This window comes from Schistocerca gregaria, chromosome 8 (assembly GCF_023897955.1).
Source record: "Schistocerca gregaria isolate iqSchGreg1 chromosome 8, iqSchGreg1.2, whole genome shotgun sequence".
NCBI lineage: Eukaryota > Metazoa > Arthropoda > Insecta > Orthoptera > Acrididae > Schistocerca > Schistocerca gregaria.
The window spans coordinates 369,348,475-369,371,989 of NC_064927.1; the positions used below are offsets into that span (position 1 = coordinate 369,348,475).

At 42.4% G+C, this 23,515-nt stretch overlaps 1 protein-coding gene across 1 annotated transcript in view; it reads left to right on the forward strand.

Moving 5' to 3' along the window:
• The window catches only part of LOC126285194 (probable tubulin polyglutamylase TTLL2), a 375,795-nt gene that overhangs the window by 29,534 nt on the left and 322,746 nt on the right, over positions 1-23,515 (forward strand). Inside the window, exon 2 of the mRNA XM_049984501.1 lies at positions 20,712-20,849. Coding sequence (XP_049840458.1) covers positions 20,769-20,849 — 81 coding nt within the window. The 5' untranslated portion in view covers positions 20,712-20,768. The remainder of the gene's footprint in view (positions 1-20,711; positions 20,850-23,515) is intronic.

The following is a 23,515-nucleotide window of genomic DNA, read 5'->3' on the forward strand; positions in this document are numbered from 1 at the left end:
TAATCATTTTAAATCAAGCAATGCAAAGGGAATTAGGGTAGCAAATGACATATTGAAAGTAGTAGATGAATTTTGCTATTTTGGCAGCAAAATAACCAATGAAAGCCGAAGGAGAGAGGATATAAAATGCAAGGTGGTGACAACAACAAGAGAATTTCTGAAAAAGTGAGATTCGTTAACAACGAAAAGAAATTTAATTGTTTGTATGGAGTTTAGCGTTGCGCGGAAGTTCGTGGACGGTAATAAGTCCAGACAAGAGGAGAGTAGAAGGTTTCGAAATGTGGTGCTGTAGAAGAACGTTGAAAATTAGATGGGTTACTTGTAACTGAGTCATAAAGTCACACAGGAAGAATGCGACCCCACTGCAAATCAATAGGAGTACTGCACAGCTGCGGTAGTGGTCACTAAACAAGAAGCCACCAGCTTTATTTGACGTGTTTTGGGGTAGAAAACATCCTCGGGCAATCTCAGTCTGCCATGACAGCATTGTTAGTTTCTTTCTTTTTGTGTCTGATCGCCAAGACGTTCAGGACAATCTGAGGCTGTAGTCTTCCCTAAACACGTCAAATAAAGTAATTGGTTTATCAGTGGTGGCTTCTTATTTAGTGATCATTGCAGCGTTTGTGCAGTATTGCTATTGATTAGAGGGAGTCGATCAGCTAACTAATCAGGAGGTACTGAATCGAACTGGGGAAAAAAGAAATGTATGGCACAAGGAATCGTCAATTTAGTAATGGAAGAAAGTGTGGAGGGTAAAAATTGTAAAGGTATACCAAAGCTTAAGCACAGCATACAGGTTCAAATAGTTGTAGGCTGCAGTAATGTTGCAGAATGAAGAGTTTTGCACAGGACAGAGTCGCGTGGGGAGCCTCATTAAACCAGACTTCGGATTGAAAACCACAATAACAACAACGACAACAGCATGGAATTTAATGCATAATAAATTCACTAGCATCATTTAAGAACCCTGTGCATGGTATCCGACCAATCCGTTAGTTCGAAATAAAACAAGTAGCCTTATGGTTCAAGATCTTGGTATAGTAAGCTAAATATTATTGCGATATGTACTGCTGAAACTCGAACTGTAAGCGTAAAGTTCCGAGGAAACTGATGCAGTCTTTCATTAGAGGCAAAGGGTTGTGTTATGGGATGGGAATCCAATGAGCTTTGTTATAGAACGGCAACATATTAATTTGCATACTCAGCTACCAGAGTAGGTCAAAATAATACCATTAAAAGCGTTAAAAACCGACTCCGAGATGCCACTTCCGGAAAACGGTGAATAATATACAATAACGTCGAAATATATGCAAAATAAAATAACTCCAAATCTGATCCTTAAACGTCTCAGTTTTGTGTAATATGTCCTGTTATTCAAACCACAGTATTGAGAGCGTCGTGCTTGGCTTTAAACATAGTGTCTCGACACATTCCTTTGCAAATAATTTTATTCTTGTTCATTTACCGTTCTCTTTGAAATAAGTCATGAGGTTTTTCAGGATACTACTGGCGGCTAGGAACATGCGACAATGTTTTTCTAAAGTGAGAATTAAATGAAACCGGCCCTGCTCACTGAATCGTGTTTTACTTCTAACAAATCGTTTAAAAAATGTGTCCTAGCGTGCCGTGAAATTAACTGTCCCTCGTATCGAATTTATGTTCAGGCCTTCAGTTCCTGACTACGGGAAGGCAATCTCTCCCAAGCGCAGCAACTTTCCTGCAGTTCTCTCACGGCCATTTTTAATAAAGTTTGATGGTGGTATTTCTCTTGCGACCTCACGGCGTTCTTGTTTCGGTAGAAAGTTACGACACGAAATCGCATGCTACTTGAGAACGGGAAGACACTTTTCGGGGCTGATGTACTGAAAATATTACGTAGTTATTTTCTCGCTCATTTTGCTTCATAGGCCACTTATTGTCAACTCTGAAAATTACTTTCATTATTCTCCCTCGGTTTTCCTTTGAGAGCTAGTGTAATGCCTTACGCGAAACCCGAAAACATTTGCCGGTAACTAACTACACTCCTGGAAATGGAAAAAAGAACACATTGACACCGGTGTGTCAGACCCACCATACTTGCTCCGGACACTGCGAGAGGGCTGTACAAGCAATGATCACACGCACGGCACAGCGGACACACCAGGAACCGCGGTGTTGGCCGTCGAATGGCGCTAGCTGCGCAGCATTTGTGCACCGCCGCCGCCAGTGTCAGCCAGTTTGCCGTGGCATACGGAGCTCCATCGCAGTCTTTAACACTGGTAGCATGCCGCGACAGCGTGGACGTGAACCGTATGTGCAGTTGACGGACTTTGAGCGAGGGCGTATAGTGGGCATGCGGGAGGCCGGGTGGACGTACCGCCGAATTGCTCAACGCGTGGGGCGTGAGGTCTCCACAGTACATCGATGTTGTCGCCAGTGGTCGGCGGAAGGTGCACGTGCCCGTCGACCTGGGACCGGACCGCAGCGACGCACGGATGCACGCCAAGACCGTAGGATCCTACGCAGTGCCGTAGGGGACCGCACCGCCACTTCCCAGCAAATTAGGGACACTGTTGCTCCTGGGGTATCGGCGAGGACCATTCGCAACCGTCTCCATGAAGCTGGGCTACGGTCCCGCACACCGTTAGGCCGTCTTCCGCTCACGCCAGAACATCGTGCAGTCCGCCTCCAGTGGTGTCGCGACAGGCGTGAATGGAGGGACGAATGGAGACGTGTCGTCTTCAGCGATGAGAGTCGCTTCTGCCTTGGTGCCAATGATGGTCGTATGCGTGTTTGGCGCCGTGCAGGTGAACGCCACAATCAGGACTGCATACGACCGAGGCACACAGGGCCAACACCCGGCATCATGGTGTGGGGAGCGATCTCCTACACTGGCCGTACACCTCTGGTGATCGTCGAGGGGACACTGAATAGTGCACGGTACATCCAAACCGTCATCGAACCCATCGTTCTACCATTCCTAGACCGGCAAGGGAACTTGCTGTTCCAACAGGACAATGCACGTCCGCGTGTATCCCGTGCCACCCAACGTGCTCTACAAGGTGTAAGTCAACTACCCTGGCCAGCAAGATCTCCGGATCTGTCCCCCATTGAGCATGTTTGGGACTGGATGAAGCGTCGTCTCACGCGGTCTGCACGTCCAGCACGAACGCTGGTCCAACTGAGGCGCCAGGTGGAAATGGCATGGCAAGCCGTTCCACAGGACTACATCCAGCATCTCTACGATCGTCTCCATGGGAGAATAGCAGCCTGCATTGCTGTGAAAGGTGGATATACACTGTACTAGTGCCGACATTGTGCATGCTCTGTTGCCTGTGTCTATGTGCCTGTGGTTCTGTCAGTGTGATCATGAGATGTATTTGACCCCAGGAATGTGTCAATAAGGTTTCCCCTTCCTAGGACAATGAATTCACGGTGTTCTTATTTCAATTTCCAGGAGTGTATTTATCTGCCCCCATTAATTTCTACAGCATGTTCTGATATCCAGGAACAGACAAAAACTGCAGTATTGTTCTCATTAGTAAATACAAAGAAAGCCACAATATTTGATCTGCTGGTCGAAAATCAGAAATTACAACTATACTAGTAACAAATCCGTAAAACTGCCGTGTCTGTCTGTCTGAACACGCAAATCCGAGACTTTCATAGGTAACTTAGGCACAGTTTTGGGCGTGGTATTTGCTTTATTTCATCAAAATCGAATCAGCAAAAGAAAAGAAAAATCGCTATTGAAAATTTTATCCAGACTAATATTATATATGCGAAAGTAACACTATCGTTTCCACAATTAATCTGCTGAACCGATTTCGATGAAATTTGGTGTATAGATACCTTGACTCTGTGGAAGAACATAGGCTGTTTTAGAAATTGTGTCGTACAACATACTTATGGATTTGACGAATATTACACAAATTAGAGAAAAATAACTGCTCTTTGTAAAAGCTATTTACTCTTTGACTTTTGATCTTCATCATCTTTGTGAAAATGCATGTTATGTGTTACGATTAAAAGTAATAAATATAGAGCTTACACAATCTTCACTATGTTTAATCCATACCTCTACACTCTTTGTTGTGTTATGTGCACACTGTATAATGTATAGGTGCTACAGTAGCACACAGTGTATAGATGCTTGCACCTGCCTGTGCCCCTCAATATGTACTACTCAGCAGCTGCGCTGCACATGCCGTTGTATCCTGTATTGGCAGAGCTTGGGACGGATAGAGGAGGAGGGAGTGCGGTGCACATTATGAGCTTTGCTTCTCTGTAGAGGTAGACACGAGAGGGCAGCTGAAGCTATTGCATATACAGGGTGTTACAAAAAGGTACGGCCAAGCTTTCAGGAAACATTCCTCACACACAAAGAAAGAAAATATGTTATGTGGACATGTGTCCGGAAACGCTTACTTTCCATGATAGAGCTCATTTTATTACTTCTCTTCAATTCACATTAATCGTGGAATGGAAACACACAGCAACAGAACGTACCAGCGTGACTTGAAACACTTTTTTACAGGAAATGTTCAAAATGTCCTCCGTCAGCGAGGATACATGCATCCACCCTCCGTCGCATGGAATCCCTGATGCGCTGATGCAGCCTTGGAGAATGGTGTATTGTATCACAGCCGTCCACAATACGAGCACGAAGAGTCTCTACATTTGGTACTGGGGTTGCGTAGACAAGAGCTTTCAAATGCCCCCATAAATGAAAGTCAAGAGGGTTGAGGTCAGGAGAGCGTGGAGGCCATGGAATTGGTCCGCCTCTACCAATCCATCGGTCACTGATTCTGTTGTTGAGAAGCGTACGAACACTATGACTGAAATGTGCATGAGCTCCATCGTGCATGAACCACATGCTATGTCGTACTTGTAAAGGCACATGTTCTAGGAGCACAGGTAGAGTATCCCGTATGAAATCATGTTAACGTGCTCCATTAAGCGTATGTGGAAGAAACGAAAATGAGCTCTAACATGGAAATTAAGCGTTTCCGGACACATGTCCACATAACATATTTTCTTTATTTGTCTGTGAAGAATTTTTCCTGAAAGTTTGGCCGCAAGTTTTTGTAACACCCTCAACAGTTGCTTACTTACTCATCATAAAAAACTACTGATGTGCAAGTGCAGCTGCGAGTAACAGCTGGCGTCCAAAAAAACCAAAGAAAATTGGAGTTCTTGTAAGATCACCTAGCTCGACGGGTCCGATGTAAAATCGCTAATCATATCTAAGGGTTCCATCCAGTCCCTTGGTGAGCATTCTTGTGTGACAGTAAAAGATATCAAAACGAAAGCCGAAGTTTTAATTTTCACGCTCAAGAAATCATTCACACATGATAATTGTATAAGTACAAACATACCGTAATTTGACCATCGGACAGACACTCCAATAGATGACGTAGAGAAGCGACTGAAAATTTCAAAGTAAATAAATCACCAAATCAGGATGGAACCGCAATCGGTCTTACAAAGAGTACTCGGGGGCGTTGGCGCCTTACCTAGCTTGCATTTACTGTGAATCTCTCGCCCAGCACAGAGACCCAACCGACCGGAAAAAAGTGCAGGTGTACCTGTTTGTAAGATGGGTAAAAGAACGGACCCGCAAATTTGCAGACCAATATCCCTGACTTCTGTTTGCTGCAGAATCCGTGAACCTATTCTCAGTTTGAATATAATAAACGTCCTTGAGACTGATAAGATTATGCCCACGAATGAGCATGGTTGCAGAAAGCGTCGCTTGTGCGAAACTCAGTTTGCCAATTTGTCACATGGTATATTGAGAACTAACGACGAACGGCATGAGGCGGATTGCATATTTCTAGATTTCCGGAAAGCATTTCACACATTTCACGCAGTGCCCACTTGCAGACTGTTAACGAAAGTACGAGCATATGGAGTAAGTCCACAGATATATATACGGGGCTTAAATAATACAACCCAGTAGGCTGTCCCCGACGGCGAGTGTTCATCAGAGCAAGGCTATCGTCAGGAGTGCCCCAGGGACGTGTGGTAGAACCGATTTTGTTCTCTATATAAATAAATTATTTAGCGGGCAGGGTGGACAGCAGTCTACGGTTGTTTGCTGATGATGCCGTGGTGTACATTAAGGTGTCGAAGTTGGGTGACTGTGTGAAGATACAGGAAGACTTAAACAACATTTATGGTTCGTGTGATGAATGGCAGCTAGCTCTAAATGTGTAAAAATATAAGTTAATGCGGTGACAATTGTGCCAAAGACCTTGCCGCAATGGTAACACCGGTTCCCCACAGATAACCGAAGTTAAGCCTTGTCGGGCTTGGCTAGCGCTTGAAACGTCCCCTTGGAAAAATTATACAAGACTGTGCTTAAACTGACACACAATATTTTTTAGCGCAACGCAATCTGACTTTTAAAAATCCCTACGAAAGAATGGCCCTGACTAACATTAAGCTATACCTTTCACAAATCACTTACCTCACCAAAAATCTTAGTTATTCGAACTACTGCAATACAGCGAGCGCCACTACTGCCAACTAAATAAAAGATTCAAACTACAGAAGGCACTAACTACTGATGGGCATAGTTAGCAAATGAAAGATTTTAATAGAGGGCAAACAATGAATTTACCTTAATAGTCATAATATATATATCAGTTCATGACATCCATTCTTACAAATTTCAGAACTCCGCCATCTCTCTCCCCACATCCACCACTGCTGGCGGCTCACCTCCAACTGCGCAACGCTACGCGCTGTTAACATCCAGCTGCCCAACACTACAATGGCAGACAACAATGCAAACGAGCCACAGATTGCACACAGCACAGCCAGTGATTTTCATACAGAGCGCTACGTGGCGTTACCAATAAGGAAACCCAAACAGCCTACTTACATAGCCCCCATGCTCCCCACAAAAAAATTTTAAAAATTTTTTTGGGCAGTAGCCAATACAGATTTGAAAAAAAATTTTAATTACCATAACAAAGATAACAAATGCACACACTTATTGACACAATGTTGGTCAGAAGCTAAAATTTTCTCACAGTCCATAAAGACAGTCCTGATCATTCATCAGAGTAAAACTGCAGTGTTTTTTTTTTCTCAAAGTCTGAGCAGTAAAACAAAATGCACACAGAAGTAGTGGATTTCCATGCAGTCTTGAAGCAGTGTTGTCGTTCCAATGGAAAGACAGTGCTGCCTCTTGACGAGCAGACAGGTAATGGGCCACAACAGAGCAAACCCACAGCACAGTCAGTCGAAGTTTTGAAGAATATTGGTAGGTAGGTCATCACAGAGCAGACCCACTGTATTCCTGGTAGAGATTATGTTATTGGTGGGCCACCAGAGGTGCAGACCCACTGCAGTTCTTGTAGAAATAATGGTACTGGTGGGCCATCAAAGGTGCAGACCCATTGTTGTACTTGTAGAGATGGCCAGCAGCCATCTGTTGCAACTGTGCAGGTGCACAATCACCATTGAAGAGTCTTGCAGCCAATATCGCAAGTCCTTGAACCACCACTTGTGCACTCACAAAGTTTTTTTTTTATATTGTCCTTAGAACCAGCAATGCTGTTAACCAGTCCCTTGCTGAATTAGTAACACACGTGTAAATACAATCAGTCCCTACTCCTCACATATTGTCCATATACTACGACCAACAGAAACGTGTGCAGTGAAATGTAACTTACAAGTTACTTAATTTGATGAACTGGTGTCAATTACAGTTTTATAACATGAGAATACAATAACAAAGGTACAAAATATATCATTAAAAACATAATAGTACAGATAACATTTGCAGTTATACAGGCTTTACAAAAGAATAGAAATAACAAATACATCAGTGTTACAAAAATTATGATAAAAGTACATACATAAAAGATCAGAATAACTTTTGAAACATATACTTGACACATGAGCATTAGAACAAAACAGAATAAATAATGTGTAAACATCTTTACGAAGTAAATAACATGTTATTAATGCAAATTATAGTTGATGATAACAGTATTCCACATCATAGTGAATGTAGCTTAGTATTAGAAGAGAAAAAATTCTATGAAACAGTACACAGAGACAGGAAGGGTACACAAACACATAGTGGGATAACACAAAAGGAAAGGACAGGGTTTGTTTTCAGGGTAACATTTGGTACTGCAGTCCAACCCAAAACTTGATTCCATAGATCGTCCCTCTTATTTCAACATTTGCTCCAGCCAAAAAAAAAAAAAAAAAACCTATCCAAGCATGCTTTTTGTATTCTGTTCACATCCTCTTTCAAAAATAGTTTTTCTCCACTGTACACTACTTTTTTGGCCAAATCATTTTCTTATAACTTCTCAATGCATTTCTTCCAATTCCTCATAGTTAGTTTTCTATATAGTCTACCCCCTCTTAAGCTACCTTAAAATCTACTGAGTTCAGATGCTAAACTAAGGGACGAGGCAATGCAGCAGCACAAAACAATTAATACAAACAGCAATGAAAAAAATGGAGGTTGTCAAAGCAGGCAGCAATATTACAACTAATATAAGGCAATATAACTTATACCTAAACATGACAATGCTCAAGCAGAAAAAATAGTACACTAAAGACAACAATGCAGATAAAGGAAATGTTTATTCACATCTTAATGGTTATATAATTAAAGTGGTGCACGACAAAACCTTATTCTATGAAATAAATTACCAAGTACTTGAAAAGAAAATTATGAATACAGTTACTGTTACTAGTCCCTTCTTATTGTTCTTTCCTTTCCAAGTGCTCCTTTTTTTGAAGAATGTGGATCATAAAATTATTATTTAACAGATCTGTTGACAGAAAGTTTTCACATTAGCAAATGCATTTAATTTTATTTTATAAAACCAATGCTGTAACACAGCTGGAAAACAGATATCAAAGTAAAGAATAAAATCATCATTCAATAGCTATGTGGCATTTCATAAGTCAGTAGAAGTTCTCTCAACTCTCGTAGAAAGACACTTGTGATAATCAGGTGTGCAGATGTAAGAATGTTTCCAAGTAATGAACGTGTCGTATTTGCGATGCTTTCTACAAAGTAATGTCAATAGCGAGGATAATGACCTCTTTTTTTTTTCACCTGTACCTCTGACAGGCACACACTAATGGCTTGTGTCCAGGTGGCTGTCACCCAGCTGGGTGCCCACGACGCATTACGTGCAGGTGGTCACTTAACTTTCTTACCGAAATATTTACGACACCAGTTTCCGCTGCAGTGGCAGTCTCATATAAAAAAGTTCACAGGCCAAGAATTTGCGTTACAAATTTGTAGAAACAGAATCCGATTGATATAACAGTGTCCAAAAAAGTACCGTCGGCATTGTAATGCATTCATGCATTCACATACATTTCATAACTCTGAAAGTACGATTCTTGGTTTCCAACAACCTTTTTCACAAACCAGAGTCCCTAACCACTACTCATTATTCCTTACCTTATTATACATATACATATTCGTATACACTTCTTCAATATTTCATCATAATAAATGCGTAGCAAAATCAAATTCATCATATAGCATCAGCTTGTTGATCATAAACATACCGCAACAGCGTAATACACATCGTCATCATAACATCATAAAACCTCAGCCAAATCTCAAAATCGTCGTGGCTTCCTTCAATAATTTCAAAACCTAAAAATATTCTCTGCTCATGTCAGAAGTGTCATCTACCTCAAACGTACTTTAAAAATCATGATCCCATACCAAATACATCATTCAAAGCTCTCATAGTATCACAATGGTTCCGAAAAAATATGAACATTTCACAAAGTACAGACAAAATACAATTTCATAGGTGTGAAGTTATCCAACTGTGTAATTACGTAAACATCTGTCACTGATGTTGTAAAATAAATATTTGTCTCTCTCAGTTAAATGATCAGATAGCTGTGTAATTCTGTGTTAGCAAAATATGGTACCGATATGTAAAATTATATAAGCAAATACCATATTAGCTAGGGCTCCTTGTTCTTGCCACACATATGGATCACAAAGTAAGCGTGTACCCCCCTGAGGATTAATGTACTTATATCCTCAAGTGTTACAGATTACAGCAATGGAATGATATGTATCATGGAAAACTTTCTTTGTAATTCAAAAATCTTGATAAATAAATGGCTTAAGTACAAAATTAATCTCTCAAATGCGTGTCCTGTAGCGCTAAACTGTGCGTCTTGTTGTAAGATAATTCTGTGAAAGTGTCGTAGTTATCGTCCTCCGAAAGCTAAGTTCTGCAGAAGTCAATGTACTTACCTCATAATAAACAAAAGTGAAATGCTTTGCGTATAGATATCTTAGTTATTACGCTTATTGCCGTGATGAAGAAAGTATTGTGCTGTAACGTATTGTTGTGCTACGGAAAAGGCTGTCTCATTGTAGCTATACTACAAAGTTACTACTAAAACATGTTTTCCTTTCCAGAAGACTTCAGAAAAACTGTGCAGATATAAAACAGAAACACCGCAAAAGCAACATTGTAAATTGTCACTCATTAGTAGCGTCGTGATAAAATCGTATAGTTGTCACATAAACTAACCACTGTGTCATCTTTAATCTCACAGAAAGTACTTCAAATAAAGAATGTCTTTTCAACTAAACCAAAATGTTGCATTAAAATCTCATTAACAGTGTATGTTCTAAGTATGTAAGCCTTATAGTCGTTACGTAATCGTGCAACTAACAAGCAAGAATGTACAAATAACAACACTGTGTTGTCTGTTCACTATAACAAGGCATTCGTAATTTCTGTTTAAATTTGTTACGTCGTTTCGGCGGTTCCATCTCAAAATACGGTGTACCTTGCCAATTTCTTTCATAATTTCCGAAGTGCCCTGTATTATTATTTTGTGGCTGTTCCGTATTTCTATGTCCCTCTTCCCGTATTGGAGCGCGAGTGTCCTCTGAAATACGTAATTCTTGTATTACCTGTGTCAGCTGATCTTGTACTTCCCCAGATTTCTCTTTGGTGTTGCGTACTAATTTGATTCAGACTTTGCTTGAATTTCATAATTTGTTCGCACTCTTCTGTGTCATTAAAGACTACCGGTTTTGTGTCATTCAGATTATCATCTACCTTCGTAGATAAATTATTTAGCTGATCCAAAAGTCCAACTACTTTCTCTGATAATGAACTAATTTCCTCCATGTGTCTTTCTGAACCAATTTTCAGAGTATCTACTGTGTCCTTTAAGTTTTCTTGAGATTTGCAAGTTGCGTAACCGAATCGGTAGATGCAATTGAGTCAATTGTAGCTTGCAAGGTCTCATTATTTTCATGAACAATAGTTTGCAGTTCTTTTATGGCTGCTTCATGATTCTGTAATGCATTTTCATGCTGCGAAAAAATAGGTTGGAAATGCTCACAAATTTGTGTTTTTATGTCATTACATACTTTTTGACATTTCGATTCGATTTTATGTAATTCAGTAGTTAAATCTTCATGTGTTTGTTCAAGCGTGTGTTCCACTGAGTCTAACTTCTGAAGCTTTTGTTGCATTGCGTCTAGCTTTTGAAGCTTTTGTCCCATTTGTTGAATTAATTGTAATAACAACGAACTGGTGTCTGAAACATGTTCCTCAGTGCTATTCGGCAATGCATTTGAACCGGCAATATTCGCAGTTTGAAAAACAGAAAATGTGTCTTGACTTATTTGAGAAAACGGTGAGGACACAAAACCTGAATCTACAGTATTTGCAAGATTGTGTCCTGTCATTTCGGATTCCTGAGGCAAACTGTTGCCTACCGATCGATCGATAATGCTTCCCTGTTCACTAATTGTTTCACTGTCGACACCATTGTTTGCAGCCCCCTCCATTTCCCTATGTACGATTACCAAATTACTACTTTGAACATTAGTTAATTCATTACTTGGTGGCGCAAGCACGCTGCTTTCGTCTTCACTGTCATTTCTCAGTTTACTTTGGAGCCTAGTATTACGTTTTTCACATGCCATTATTGTCACAATATTTCACACGATAACACAGAAAATCACAATTTGAAGACCAAAAATAAGAGAACACATTAATGTAGCACTGAAAATAATATCTAGTTAATTGCAAGCGCAGCTGCGAAATACTTTGTGCAAACCTACATGCATGCCACAACTGTTTTACTGTACAACACTGAAAAACTACAACTACAGAGGAAATTCTCTCTACAATTACGCGCTAGCAATAAACAAAGGCTACACTAACTACACAAACTACAAGAAAAATCAGAAGATTCCAGTGAGGTATCCTCGGCTAAGGGTCGACATATGAAACGTCCCCTTAGAAAAATTGTACAAGACTGTGCTTAAACTGACACACAATATTTTTTAGCGCAACGCAATCTGACTTTTAAAAATCCCTACGAAAGAATGGCCCTGACTAACATTAAGCTATACCTTTCACAAATCACTTACCTCGCCAAAAATCTTCGTTACTCGAACTACTGCAATACAGCGAGCGCAACTACTGCCAACTAAATAAAAGATTCAAACTACAGAAGGCACTAACTACTGATGGGCATAGTTAGCAAATAAAGATTTTAATAGAGAGTAAACAATGTATTTACCTTAATAGTCATAATATATATATCAGTTCATGACATCCATTCTTACAAATTTCAGAACTCCGCCATCTCTCTCCCCACGTCCACCACTGCTGGCGGCTCACCTCCAACTGCGCAACGCTACGCGCTGTTAACATCCAGCTGCCCAACACTACAATGGCAGACAACAATGCAAACGAGCCACAGATTGCACACAGCACAGCCAGTGATTTTCATACAGAGCGCTATGTGGCGTTACCAATAAGAAAACCTAAACAGCCTACTTACACGCTTAGATGGGTCACCGTCCGGTTCTGCCATGTGTTTTTCCCCAGTGGGGTGCACCCAGCGCTTGTGAGGCTAATTGAGGAGCTACTTTACTGACAAGTAGCGGCTCTGGTTACGAAAACTGACACCGGCCGGAAGGGCAGAGTGCTGACCACAGGCCCCTCTTCGGCCACTGTGGCCGAGCGGTTCTAGCGCTTAAGTCCGGAACCATACGGGTGCTACGGTGTCAGTTTCAAATCCTGCCTCGGGCATGGATGTGTGTGATGTCCTTAGCTTAGTTAGGTTTAAGTAGTTCTACGTTATAGGGGACTGATAACCTCAGATGTTAAGTCCCATAGTTCTCAGAGCCATTTGAACCATTTTTTAACATGCCCCTCCGTATCTGCATCTGGTGACGCCTAAGGTTGAGAATGACACGGCGGCCGGCCGGTACCATTGGGCCTTCAAGGCCTGTTCGGACTGGTTTCTTTTTTTTTTTTTAATGGAGAACTTCTAATTTTTGGAAAGTAACTTTCGGTGCATTGTCGCATACGATTCTTCCATTGTCGAAGGCAGAACAGATCAAGTTTTTATACAATGTCAAAAGTAACATCCTTTCCGCTCCCATCTGACAAATACTTCACAGCCATATTCTGACCATCCAAAAACATGGTAAATGAGCGTATATGACAGCGTTCTCCGCATCCTGAAGGACATCTATGTTGGGACCATATACAGTCTTCAGATATTCGACATACAGGCATACAGTAACGGACTTGACACCAAACTCTGAGGAAGGTCATGTGTCACTGTGTGAGGGCCATATAGTTTGTTATCCTGATCTCGGATGTATATTTTACCACAGCTGAGCTATATGTATACAATTCGTAAACGTTATTCCGGTAAATGTAGCAGTATCAATTTCTTAATTCACTCAGGTATATTAGCATTACCATTAGGTCTCGAGAAACTAGAAGTAAAGTCGTGAGGTACCCGTTAGAACAGTAACCAATGCTACGGATGTGATATTCTCTATAATATTTCTGATCTTACGAGAGTCATATTGTGTTCGTGGCAACATTTCTTGATTTTCTAGCCACCATTCTAAATGGAGCTTGATGAGATGTACACAGCTCTTAGCCAGACATGCAGATAGAGCAGTCGGTCTATTCGACGTTGCTTGACCAGGATATTTCCCACGTTTTAAGATTGGCACTGATATCTGAGAAGTTCGTTCTTCTAGAACGACACCTCCCTTCCAAACATAGTTGACGATGCCAACGAGAACATGTTTAGAGTTGTCGGAGAAATTTCTTATCGTAGAATAATGGATCTGGTCGTGTCCATAAATGTACCCGCTGAGTATTGCAGAGATAGGTGTAATTTGTCGACATAAAACGGCTTGGTTAAACTACGGAAGGTTGTCAGTGGTACCTGACGGTGTAAATTCAGTTGGCTCATACACTGCAGTGGAAGGAGCTATAGTGTCTGCACATTCTGAAGTTGATGTCTGCAACTGTTGGCACCGGCTTCCTTCTGTGTGAAGAAACCGTTGCGTAAGTCTAACCGAGTGGAGCGTTTTTTGTTCATTTTTGGCAAATTTTCGTCCAGTTTCCTTTCTTACAAGTCTTGAGAAAGCGCTTGGTGGCTGAAATCTACCTTTTATAAGTGGTAGTTGTCTCATGATGTATGATGCTTAGGTCGACTCCATGTATGTCCACTTATCTCTACTCAGTGCGAACACTCTTGATACCATGTCAAAACTTCCATGAAATCATAATGCCATAAAACAAATTGTAATTTTAAATACCCAACAAAAATGGGCCGAAAAACTAATAAATTTGGTATCAAAACTGTGAAGGCATTTTGAAAGCACTCACAAAAGCAGTAGTACAAGCTCAAATTTACAATAACTTTAGATATACTTACTTTCATTGTCAATGGATTTCCTTGATATGGCTACTATATCTATATATATACGTGTCACAATCTTCTACAATGACGATGCACGATCTCCGAGCCAACTGTGGCTTTGAAAGCCATGAGTGACTGCTAAAAGAACCTCATGGCACTACTAGATGTCGATGTCTTTGTCTTGCAACAGCGTCGGTGGTTTCATGCTAATGGTACTGGTACTTCATTAAAAAATTAATAAAATAGTGGTTTCAGGCAAAAATCACTGGTACTCAGAGTGATAAGGCCTATGTTTAACACCGGTATACTTATTTTGGTCAGAAATTCCCTCTTTCCCTGTGCTAGTCTGCTTTTTATGGCATCCTTTCTTCGTCCTGGGTTATTTTGCTTCCATGGTGGCGGAATTCCTTAGCTTCGTCTACTTCGTAATCGCCATTTTGATGTTAAATTTCTCGTTGTTGTCATTTCTGTTACTTCTCGTCACTTTCGTATTCCTTCGAGTTACTATCAGTCCATATTCTGTATCATTAGACAGTTCATTCCATTCAACAGGTCCTGCTATTCTAAAATGTTCAAATGTGTGTGAAATCTTATGGGACTTAACTGCTGAGGTCATCAGTTCCTCAGTTTACACACACTACTTAACCTAAATTATCCTAAGGACAATCACACACACCCATGCCCGAGGGAGGACTCGAACCTCCGCCAGGATCAGCCGCGCTGTCCATGACTGCACCGCCTCAGACCGCTCGGCTAATCCCGCGTGGCTCTGCTATTCTTCTTGACTTTCTCTGAAGATAGCAGTGTCATCAGCGAATCATGTCATTTATATCCTTTCACCGTGAATTTTAGTAACACTAGTGAACCTTTCTCTCTATTTCCGTCATTGCTTCTTCGACGTATACACTCCTGGAAATTGAAATAAGAACACCGTGAATTCATTGTCCCAGGAAGGGGAAACTTTATTGACACATTCCTGGGGTCAGATACATCACATGATTACACTGACAGAACCACAGGCACATAGTAGACACAGGCAACAGAGCATGCACAATGTCGGCACTAGTACAGTGTGTATCCACCTTTCGCAGCAATGCAGGCTGCTATTCTCCCATGGAGACGATCGTAGAGATGCTGGATGTAGTCCTGTGGAACGGCTTGCCATGCCATTTCCACCTGGCGCCTCAGTTGGACCAGCGTTCGTGCTGGACGTGCAGACCGCGTGAGACGACGCTTCATCCAGTCCCAAACATGCTCAATGGGGGACAGATCTGGAGATCTTGCTGGCCAGGGTAGTTGACTTACACCTTCTAGAGCACGTTGGGTGGCACGGGATACATGCGGACGTGCATTGTCCTGTTGGAACAGCAAGTTCCCTTGCCGGTCTAGAAATGGTAGAACGATGGTTTCGATGACGGTTTGGATGTACCGTGCACTATTCAGTGTCCCCTTGACGATCACCAGAGGTGTACGGCCAGTGTAGGAGATCGCTCCCCACACCATGATGCCGGGTGTTGGCCCTGTGTGCCTCGGTCGTATGCAGTCCTGATTGTGGCGCTCACCTACACGGCGCCAAACCGCATACGACCATCATTGGCACCAAGGCAGAAGCGACTCTCATCGCTGAAGAGGACACATCTCCATTCGTCCCTCCATTCACGCCTGTCGCGACACCACTGGAGGCGGGCTGCACGATGTTGGGGCGTGAGCGGAAGACGGCCTAACGGTGTGCGGGACCGTAGCCCAGCTTCATGGAGACGGTTGCGAATGGTCCTCGCCGATACCCCAGGAGCAACAGTGTCCCTAATTTGCTGGGAAGTGGCGGTCGGTCCCCTACGGCACTGCGTAGGATCCTACGGTCTTGGCGTGGATCCGTGCGTCGCTGCGGTCCGGTCCCAGGTCGACGGGCACGTGCACCTTCCGCCGACCACTGGCGACAACATCCATGTACTGTGGAGACCTCACGCCCCACGCGTTGAGCAATTCGGCGGTACGTCCACCCGGCCTCCCGCATGCCCACTATACGCCCTCGCTCAAAGTCCGTCAACTGCACATACTGTTCACGTCCACGCTGTCGCGGCATGCTACCAATGTTAAAGACTGCGATGGAGCTCCGTATGCCACGGCAAACTGGCTGACACTGACGGCGGCGGTGCACAAATGCTGCGCAGCTAGCGCCATTCGACGGCCAACACCGCGGTTCCTGGTGTGTCCGCTGTGCCGTGCGTGTGATCATTGCTTGTACAGCCCTCTCGCAGTGTCCGGAGCGAGTATGGTGGGTCTGACACACCGGTGTCAATGTGTTCTTTTTTCCATTTCCAGGAGTGTAGATTGAACAGTAGAGGCAGAAGACCGCATCCCAACCTTTCATGCATTTTAAGCCGAGCATCTCGTTCTTGGTTTTCCAGTCTTATTGTTCCCTCTTGGCTTTAGTACTTACTGTATTCCAATGGACCCGGCAGTACTTAGCGATTGCTAAATGTGTATCGGAATTGGATGAATGCACTGATCATTTTCTGCTTCCTCTCTATGTCCGTCTTTTCCTCTCTCCTCTCTTCCTTTGTCTCTTCCCCCTCTCCTCTCTTTCTACCCAACACCTCCTCCCCCACTCTCTGTCCATCTCGTTCTCCCTCCTATCTCTGCCCATGTCCTGCTTCCCCCTCTTTATATCTATTCCACCCCCGTCCTTCTCTTACCATTTCCTCTTGCCTCCTGTCGCTGACCTTGTTTATTACTGTAGCCAACGAAACCTTGATTGGGAACTATAAGTCGTTTAAAATAAATAGATAAATCGGTTGGGATAACTGTATATGTGAATTGTGCACCTCTCTACCTGCTCCATCTATGAATTCAGTAGCTTCAACCACAATATTTCACACAGTTTTAATCTACAAGTGGGTAGAACTTACAAAGTTTCAGTCGATTCAAATTCCATAGCAGTATTCAACCATAAGCACATAATCCTTAAATACATCTTTCCTACTTCCTGTTAAAACCGAGTGGGAGGAAGAAAGCATACATTGTTGTGTATAGTGTTTTTGTTTAAAATTATATAAAACGAATATTATGGGAGAAACGATTTGTCTAATGGTTTAAATGACCTGCTATCGTAATTAAAACTGATTTCGAGAAAGAAAACGAAACATTACATTTTCCAGCACAGCATTTTCTTCCTTCCAATAACGTGTACACTATCCTATGTCCGTCTGAACGTTTATTAGAGTGCAGCGAAAAACTTTGAAGCAAAGTAGGTCAAGAACTTTTTGAGATTTTTGCTAGAAACTTATCCATTTGTGTAGCCCATGTCCATCCAAGTGTTTATTAGAAAATCATGCAAAATGTGTGTGTGTGTGAATTCCTAAGGGATCAAACTGCTGAGGTTATCGGTCCATAGACTTACACACTGCTTAAACTAACTTATGCTAAAAACAACACACACACACACACACGCCCGAGGGAGGAGTCGAACCTCCAGTGGGAGGGGCCGCGCCGTCCGTGACATGGCTCCTCTAACCGCGGGGGCACTCCACGCTTCATACATCATGCAAGCATTTGAAGTAAATCCGTCAATAACTTTTCAAGATTTTTGGAAACAATATTAAACATCGACTTGCCTTTATATGACAGTATAGACTTTAAAATTATATTTACATACAATATATGTTAAAAATGTAAATCGTATGTCTGCCTAATTGCTCGTTAGAGTATCATCTGAAGATCTGAAGCCAATTGGTCAAACATTTTTCGAGATTTTTGTTAATAACGTTGCCCTTTTATGTAGTACATATATAGGGTGGCCCATTGACAGTGACTGGGCCAAATATCTCACGAAATAAGCATCAAACGAAAAAACTACAAACAATGAAAATGGACTAGTTTGAAGGGGGAAACCAGATGGCACTATGGTTCGCCCGCTAGATGGCGCTGTCATAGGTCTAACAGATATCAACTGCGTTTTTTCAAATAGGAACGCCCATTTTTTATTACATATTCGTGTAGTACGTAAAGAAATATGAATGTTCTAGTTGGACCACTGTTTTCGCTTTGTGATAGATGGTGCTGTAATAGTCACAAACGTATAAGTACGTGGTATCACGTAACATTCCACCAGTGCGGACGGTATTTGCTTCGTGATACATTTCCCGTGTTAAAATGGACCGTTTACCGATTGCGGAAAAGGTCGATATCGTGTTGGTGTATGGCTATTGTGATCAAAATACCCAACGGGCATGTGCTATTTATGCTGCTCGGTATCCTAGACATCATCCAAGTGTCATGACAGTTCGCAGGATAGTTACGTTATTTAAGGAAACAGGAAGTATTCAGCCACATGTGAAACGTCAACCACGACCTGCAACAAATGATGATGCACAAATAGGTGTTTTAGCTGCTGTCGCGGCTAATCCGCACATCAGTAGCAGACAAACTGCGCGAGAATCGGGAATCTCAAAAACGTTGGTGTTGAGAATGCTACATCAACATCGATTGCACCCGTATCATATTCCTATGCACCAGGAATTGCATAGCGACGACTGTGAACGTCGTGTACAGTTCTGCCACTGGGCACAAGAGAAATTACGGGACGATGACAGATTTTTTGCACGCGTTCTATTTAACGACGAAGCGTCATTCACCAACAGCGGTAACGTAAACCGGCATAATATGCACTATTGGGCAACGGAAAATCCACGATGGCTGCGACAAGTGGAACATCAGAGACCTTGGAGGATTAATGTATGGTGCGGCATTATGGGACGAAGGATAATTGACCCCCATTTTATCGATGGCAATCTAAATGGTGCAATGTATGCTGATTTGCTACGATGTTACTACAAGATGTTTCACTGCATGACAGAATGGCGATGTACTTCCAACATGATGGATGTCCGACACATAGCTCGCGTTCGGTTGAAGCGGTACTGAAGAGCATATTTCATGACAGGTGGATTAGTCGTCGAAGCACCATACCATGGCCCGCACGTTCACCGGATCTGAGATCCCCGGATTTCTTTCTGTTGGGAAAGTTGAAGAATATTTGCCATCGTGATCCATCGACAACGCCTGACAACATGCATCAGCGCATTGTCAATGCATGTGCAAACATTACGGAAGGCGAACTACTCGCTGTTGAGAGGAATGTCGTTACACGTATTGCCAAATGCATTGAGGTTGACGGACATAATTTTGAGCATTTATTGCATTAATGTGGTATTTACAGGTAATCACGCTCTAACAGCGTGCGTTCTCAGAAATGATAAGTTCACAAAGGTACATGTATCACATTGGAACAACCGAAATAAAATGTTCAAACGTACCTACGTTCAGTATTTTAATTTAAAAAAGCAACCTGTTACCAACTGTTCGTCTAAAATTGTGAGCCGTATGTTTGTGATTATTACAGCGCAATGTATGACAAAGCGAAACAAGTGGTCCAACTAAAACATTCATATTTCTTTACGTACTACACGAATATGTAATAAAAATGGGGGTTCCTATTTTAAAAAACGCAGTTGATATCCGTTTGACCTATGGCAGCGCCATCTAGCGGGCCAGCCATAGCGCTATCTGGTTTCCCCCTTCAAACTAGACGAGTTTCGTTGTTTGTAGTTTTTTCGTTTGATGCTTATTTCGTGAGACATTTGGCCCGGTCACGATCAATGGACCACCCTGTACATTAAAAGCATTTACGGTAAGTTCTTCCGAATGTTTATTAGAGTATCGTGTAAAAAACTGAAGTAAATTGGTCACATACCTTGCTAACGATGTTGAACAACAAACAGTCCTTATATACTTGCATAGATTACTAGAAGTTCCCTACAGTTTACTCCTATTTTTTCAGAATTCCGATAGCAGTATTGCCCTCGAAAGGCAATGTTACGCATTCGGGTCCCAGTCTGGAACATTTAACCTGACAAGGACTTTGTCGGCAGATCTGGGACTCAAGATGTTTAGTGACTGATGTCGAGTCTCTGCAGAGGCTGAGCAGCCAGTGTGTGTCGCAGGGGCGGTGCCATGGGGAAGTCGCTGCCAGCGGTGGCTGCCGGCCACTGAGGCCAGAGATGAGCGCCTCACCCTTCCACGGGAGGCCCTTCGTCTTCCGCGTCAACGACAACGGCGGCGGCCCGCACCTGCTGCTGCAGGTCAGTGACACCTGCTCTATCTTAATCAGTCACAGGACCGTTGTTGGGACGGGAGCCACAATCCAAGGTAAGACTGTTGTGACCGGAAGGTCTGTGCGTCACCTTCAGGCGCTGCAAGCCTTCAACACCTGTCTGCTGTAAGGTTAATGCTGGAAATTGAGGGCTATGTATTCTGTGGTACCGACACCTGTATTGGAGTCAGCTAATTGAGGAGATCCTCTGAAATAGGGAAAACCCAAGGAACGTAAAGTAAAGTTCAGAAGTTAAGAGGTAAGAGGATCTCTCCAGAAGAAATGCAACTCTAGAAATATACACTAGGGTTTACTCTGACCCCGAAGTTTTCCTTTTTTCTATTTTTTTTTTTTTAAGAATTGGCCACTGCACACACACAGCTCACTGCCACCAGTGTAAATTCAGCATTGACGAGACTTAACAGAGGAAGGACGTTCGAAGTTGTGATGCATAGTTGTTTAATTATTTTGACAGAATTATGTTTGGAAGGATCATTGTGATCCTCGAGGACACATTGTGTAACTATTATGTCGCAAAGTGTGAAATTCGTTTATGTAAAATGGCACATAGGAATGACATTATACTAACGGGAAACGCTATGAGTGAAGCGTTGTTAGAAGAACTAAACTCTGAAGGTGACGTAAGTGACTTTTGTGATGAAAGTTATTCTGAAGCTGATGTTCCTCCAGCAATTATGGACAGTGACGAGACTGATCAGTCCGCCGAATCTTCAGACAGCTGTGTAGAAAGTAGAGAAGTCCACGGTAAGGATTGTCATTGTTGGAACACAGTTGTATCTAGTAGCAGAGCCCGGCCAGATGCCGATAAAATTTTTTTCTATATTCCAAGAGTGTGGAAATAAGGAATGACGGGTTTTATGAATCATTGAGTAAACCTCAAATCTTTCATGAAATACGTACATTTCATTAAATGAATAAGATTTTCATCCAGTTAAACTGCAAGTAAAGTCTTTACTTACGGATTACCTTCAAGTTTCGTAGGTGAATAGTTTCCATAACAGAATGAGATTTTCACTCTGCAGCGGAGTGTGCTCTGATATGAAACTTCCTGGCAGATTAAAACTGTGTGCCGGACCGAGACTCGAACTCGGGGGACGAGGTACTGGCGGAAGTAAAGCTGTGAGGACTGAGCGTGAGTCGTGCTTGGGTAGCTCAGATGGCAGAGCACTTGCCCGCGAAAGGCAAAGATCCCGAGTTCCAGTCTCGGCCCGGCATACAGTTTTAATCTGCCATGAAGTTTCAGTTTCCATAGTCTCGCATGTGGGTGCATTAATACTATACTGATCGAAAAAGTACACGCGGGAGGTTAAATAAAATGTTTTTAGTTCGTAAGCCTCAGATTTCATTGCAAAATATCTCATTTTCAGGTAATTTCTCCAGTAAATAATTTAGGGCAACTGTGACCGTGGTCTTCACTTCGTGTGACGATTTCAGAGGTGTACATTACTACGGTTAAATAAACAATTTACTTTCCACTTTCATATTTTTCCAGTACGTTGTTAGAGTCTTGAAAGAGGACATGTCATGTACAGGCTACCGTTCTACAGTCAGTAACACGGAACCTTTCTGTTTGTCTATCTGTCCGACTGCTAAAAACCATTTTCCTCAGGAACAGGTAGACATATCAAATTTAAATTATGTCGCGTACTAATGTCTACGGTCTCATGGAGGTATAATAAATATAAGCTTCTGACATGTAAGTCAATGCAGTCAAAAGATAAGGCCATTTATGTCACATATTTTGATACTCGCAAATTGACTCATCCAAACTCACAGTGTACTTCCCGTTGGCCTAGAATCATAAAATTTGACAAGAAGGAAGGCTTAACAGTACATTTACAGTGTTAATTTGTAATTATATCATACGAAAAAAATTCTTTTCTCATTTGTATCCAACTTGAAACTTACATTCTCGAAAGTTTTGGAATTCCGAGGATCGATATGTTGCCAATATCAGTGTCGATAACAGACAAAAATCATCGAGAGTCTCGATCGCTAGGATCGATTAACTGTCCATATATACATACTTAAGATGGAACGGAACCGACACAGCGCGAGACTTATACTCGTGCCCGGCCAGTTTTTCCACACTCTCTTCCTCCCTTTCAACTGCCGTACCCCACACAGGAACTTCACAACAGAAGTCAGGAACTGCACTCTAGAGCACTATTTAGCAGCATTCACAAGGGAACCATCATCTTCAGATCTCGCTCTGCAAAGGGATTCAAATGTTCAAATGTGTGTGAATTCCTAAGCGACCAAACTGCTAAAGACATCGGTCCCTAGACTTACACAATACTTAAACTAACTTATGCTAAGAACAACACACACACACACACACGCATACACAAACATCCATGACCGAGGGAGGACTCGGACCTCCGGCGGGAGGGGCCGCGCAGTCCGTGACATGGCGCCTCAAACCGTACGGCCACTTCGCGCGGCTGCAATGGGATTCTTTCGGTTTACTGAAGAGGTGGTTCTCTCGCGGTACCAGATCAGGGCTGCAGAATGAATGTTTCAGTGTTGTCCAGCTTTCTGATCTCGGCGGTGGTTTTCTCACTGACATGTGGCCGAGTGTTACGAGGCAACTGTAAAACACTTTGTTATTGCCGGTGCTGCCAAACGCGATAC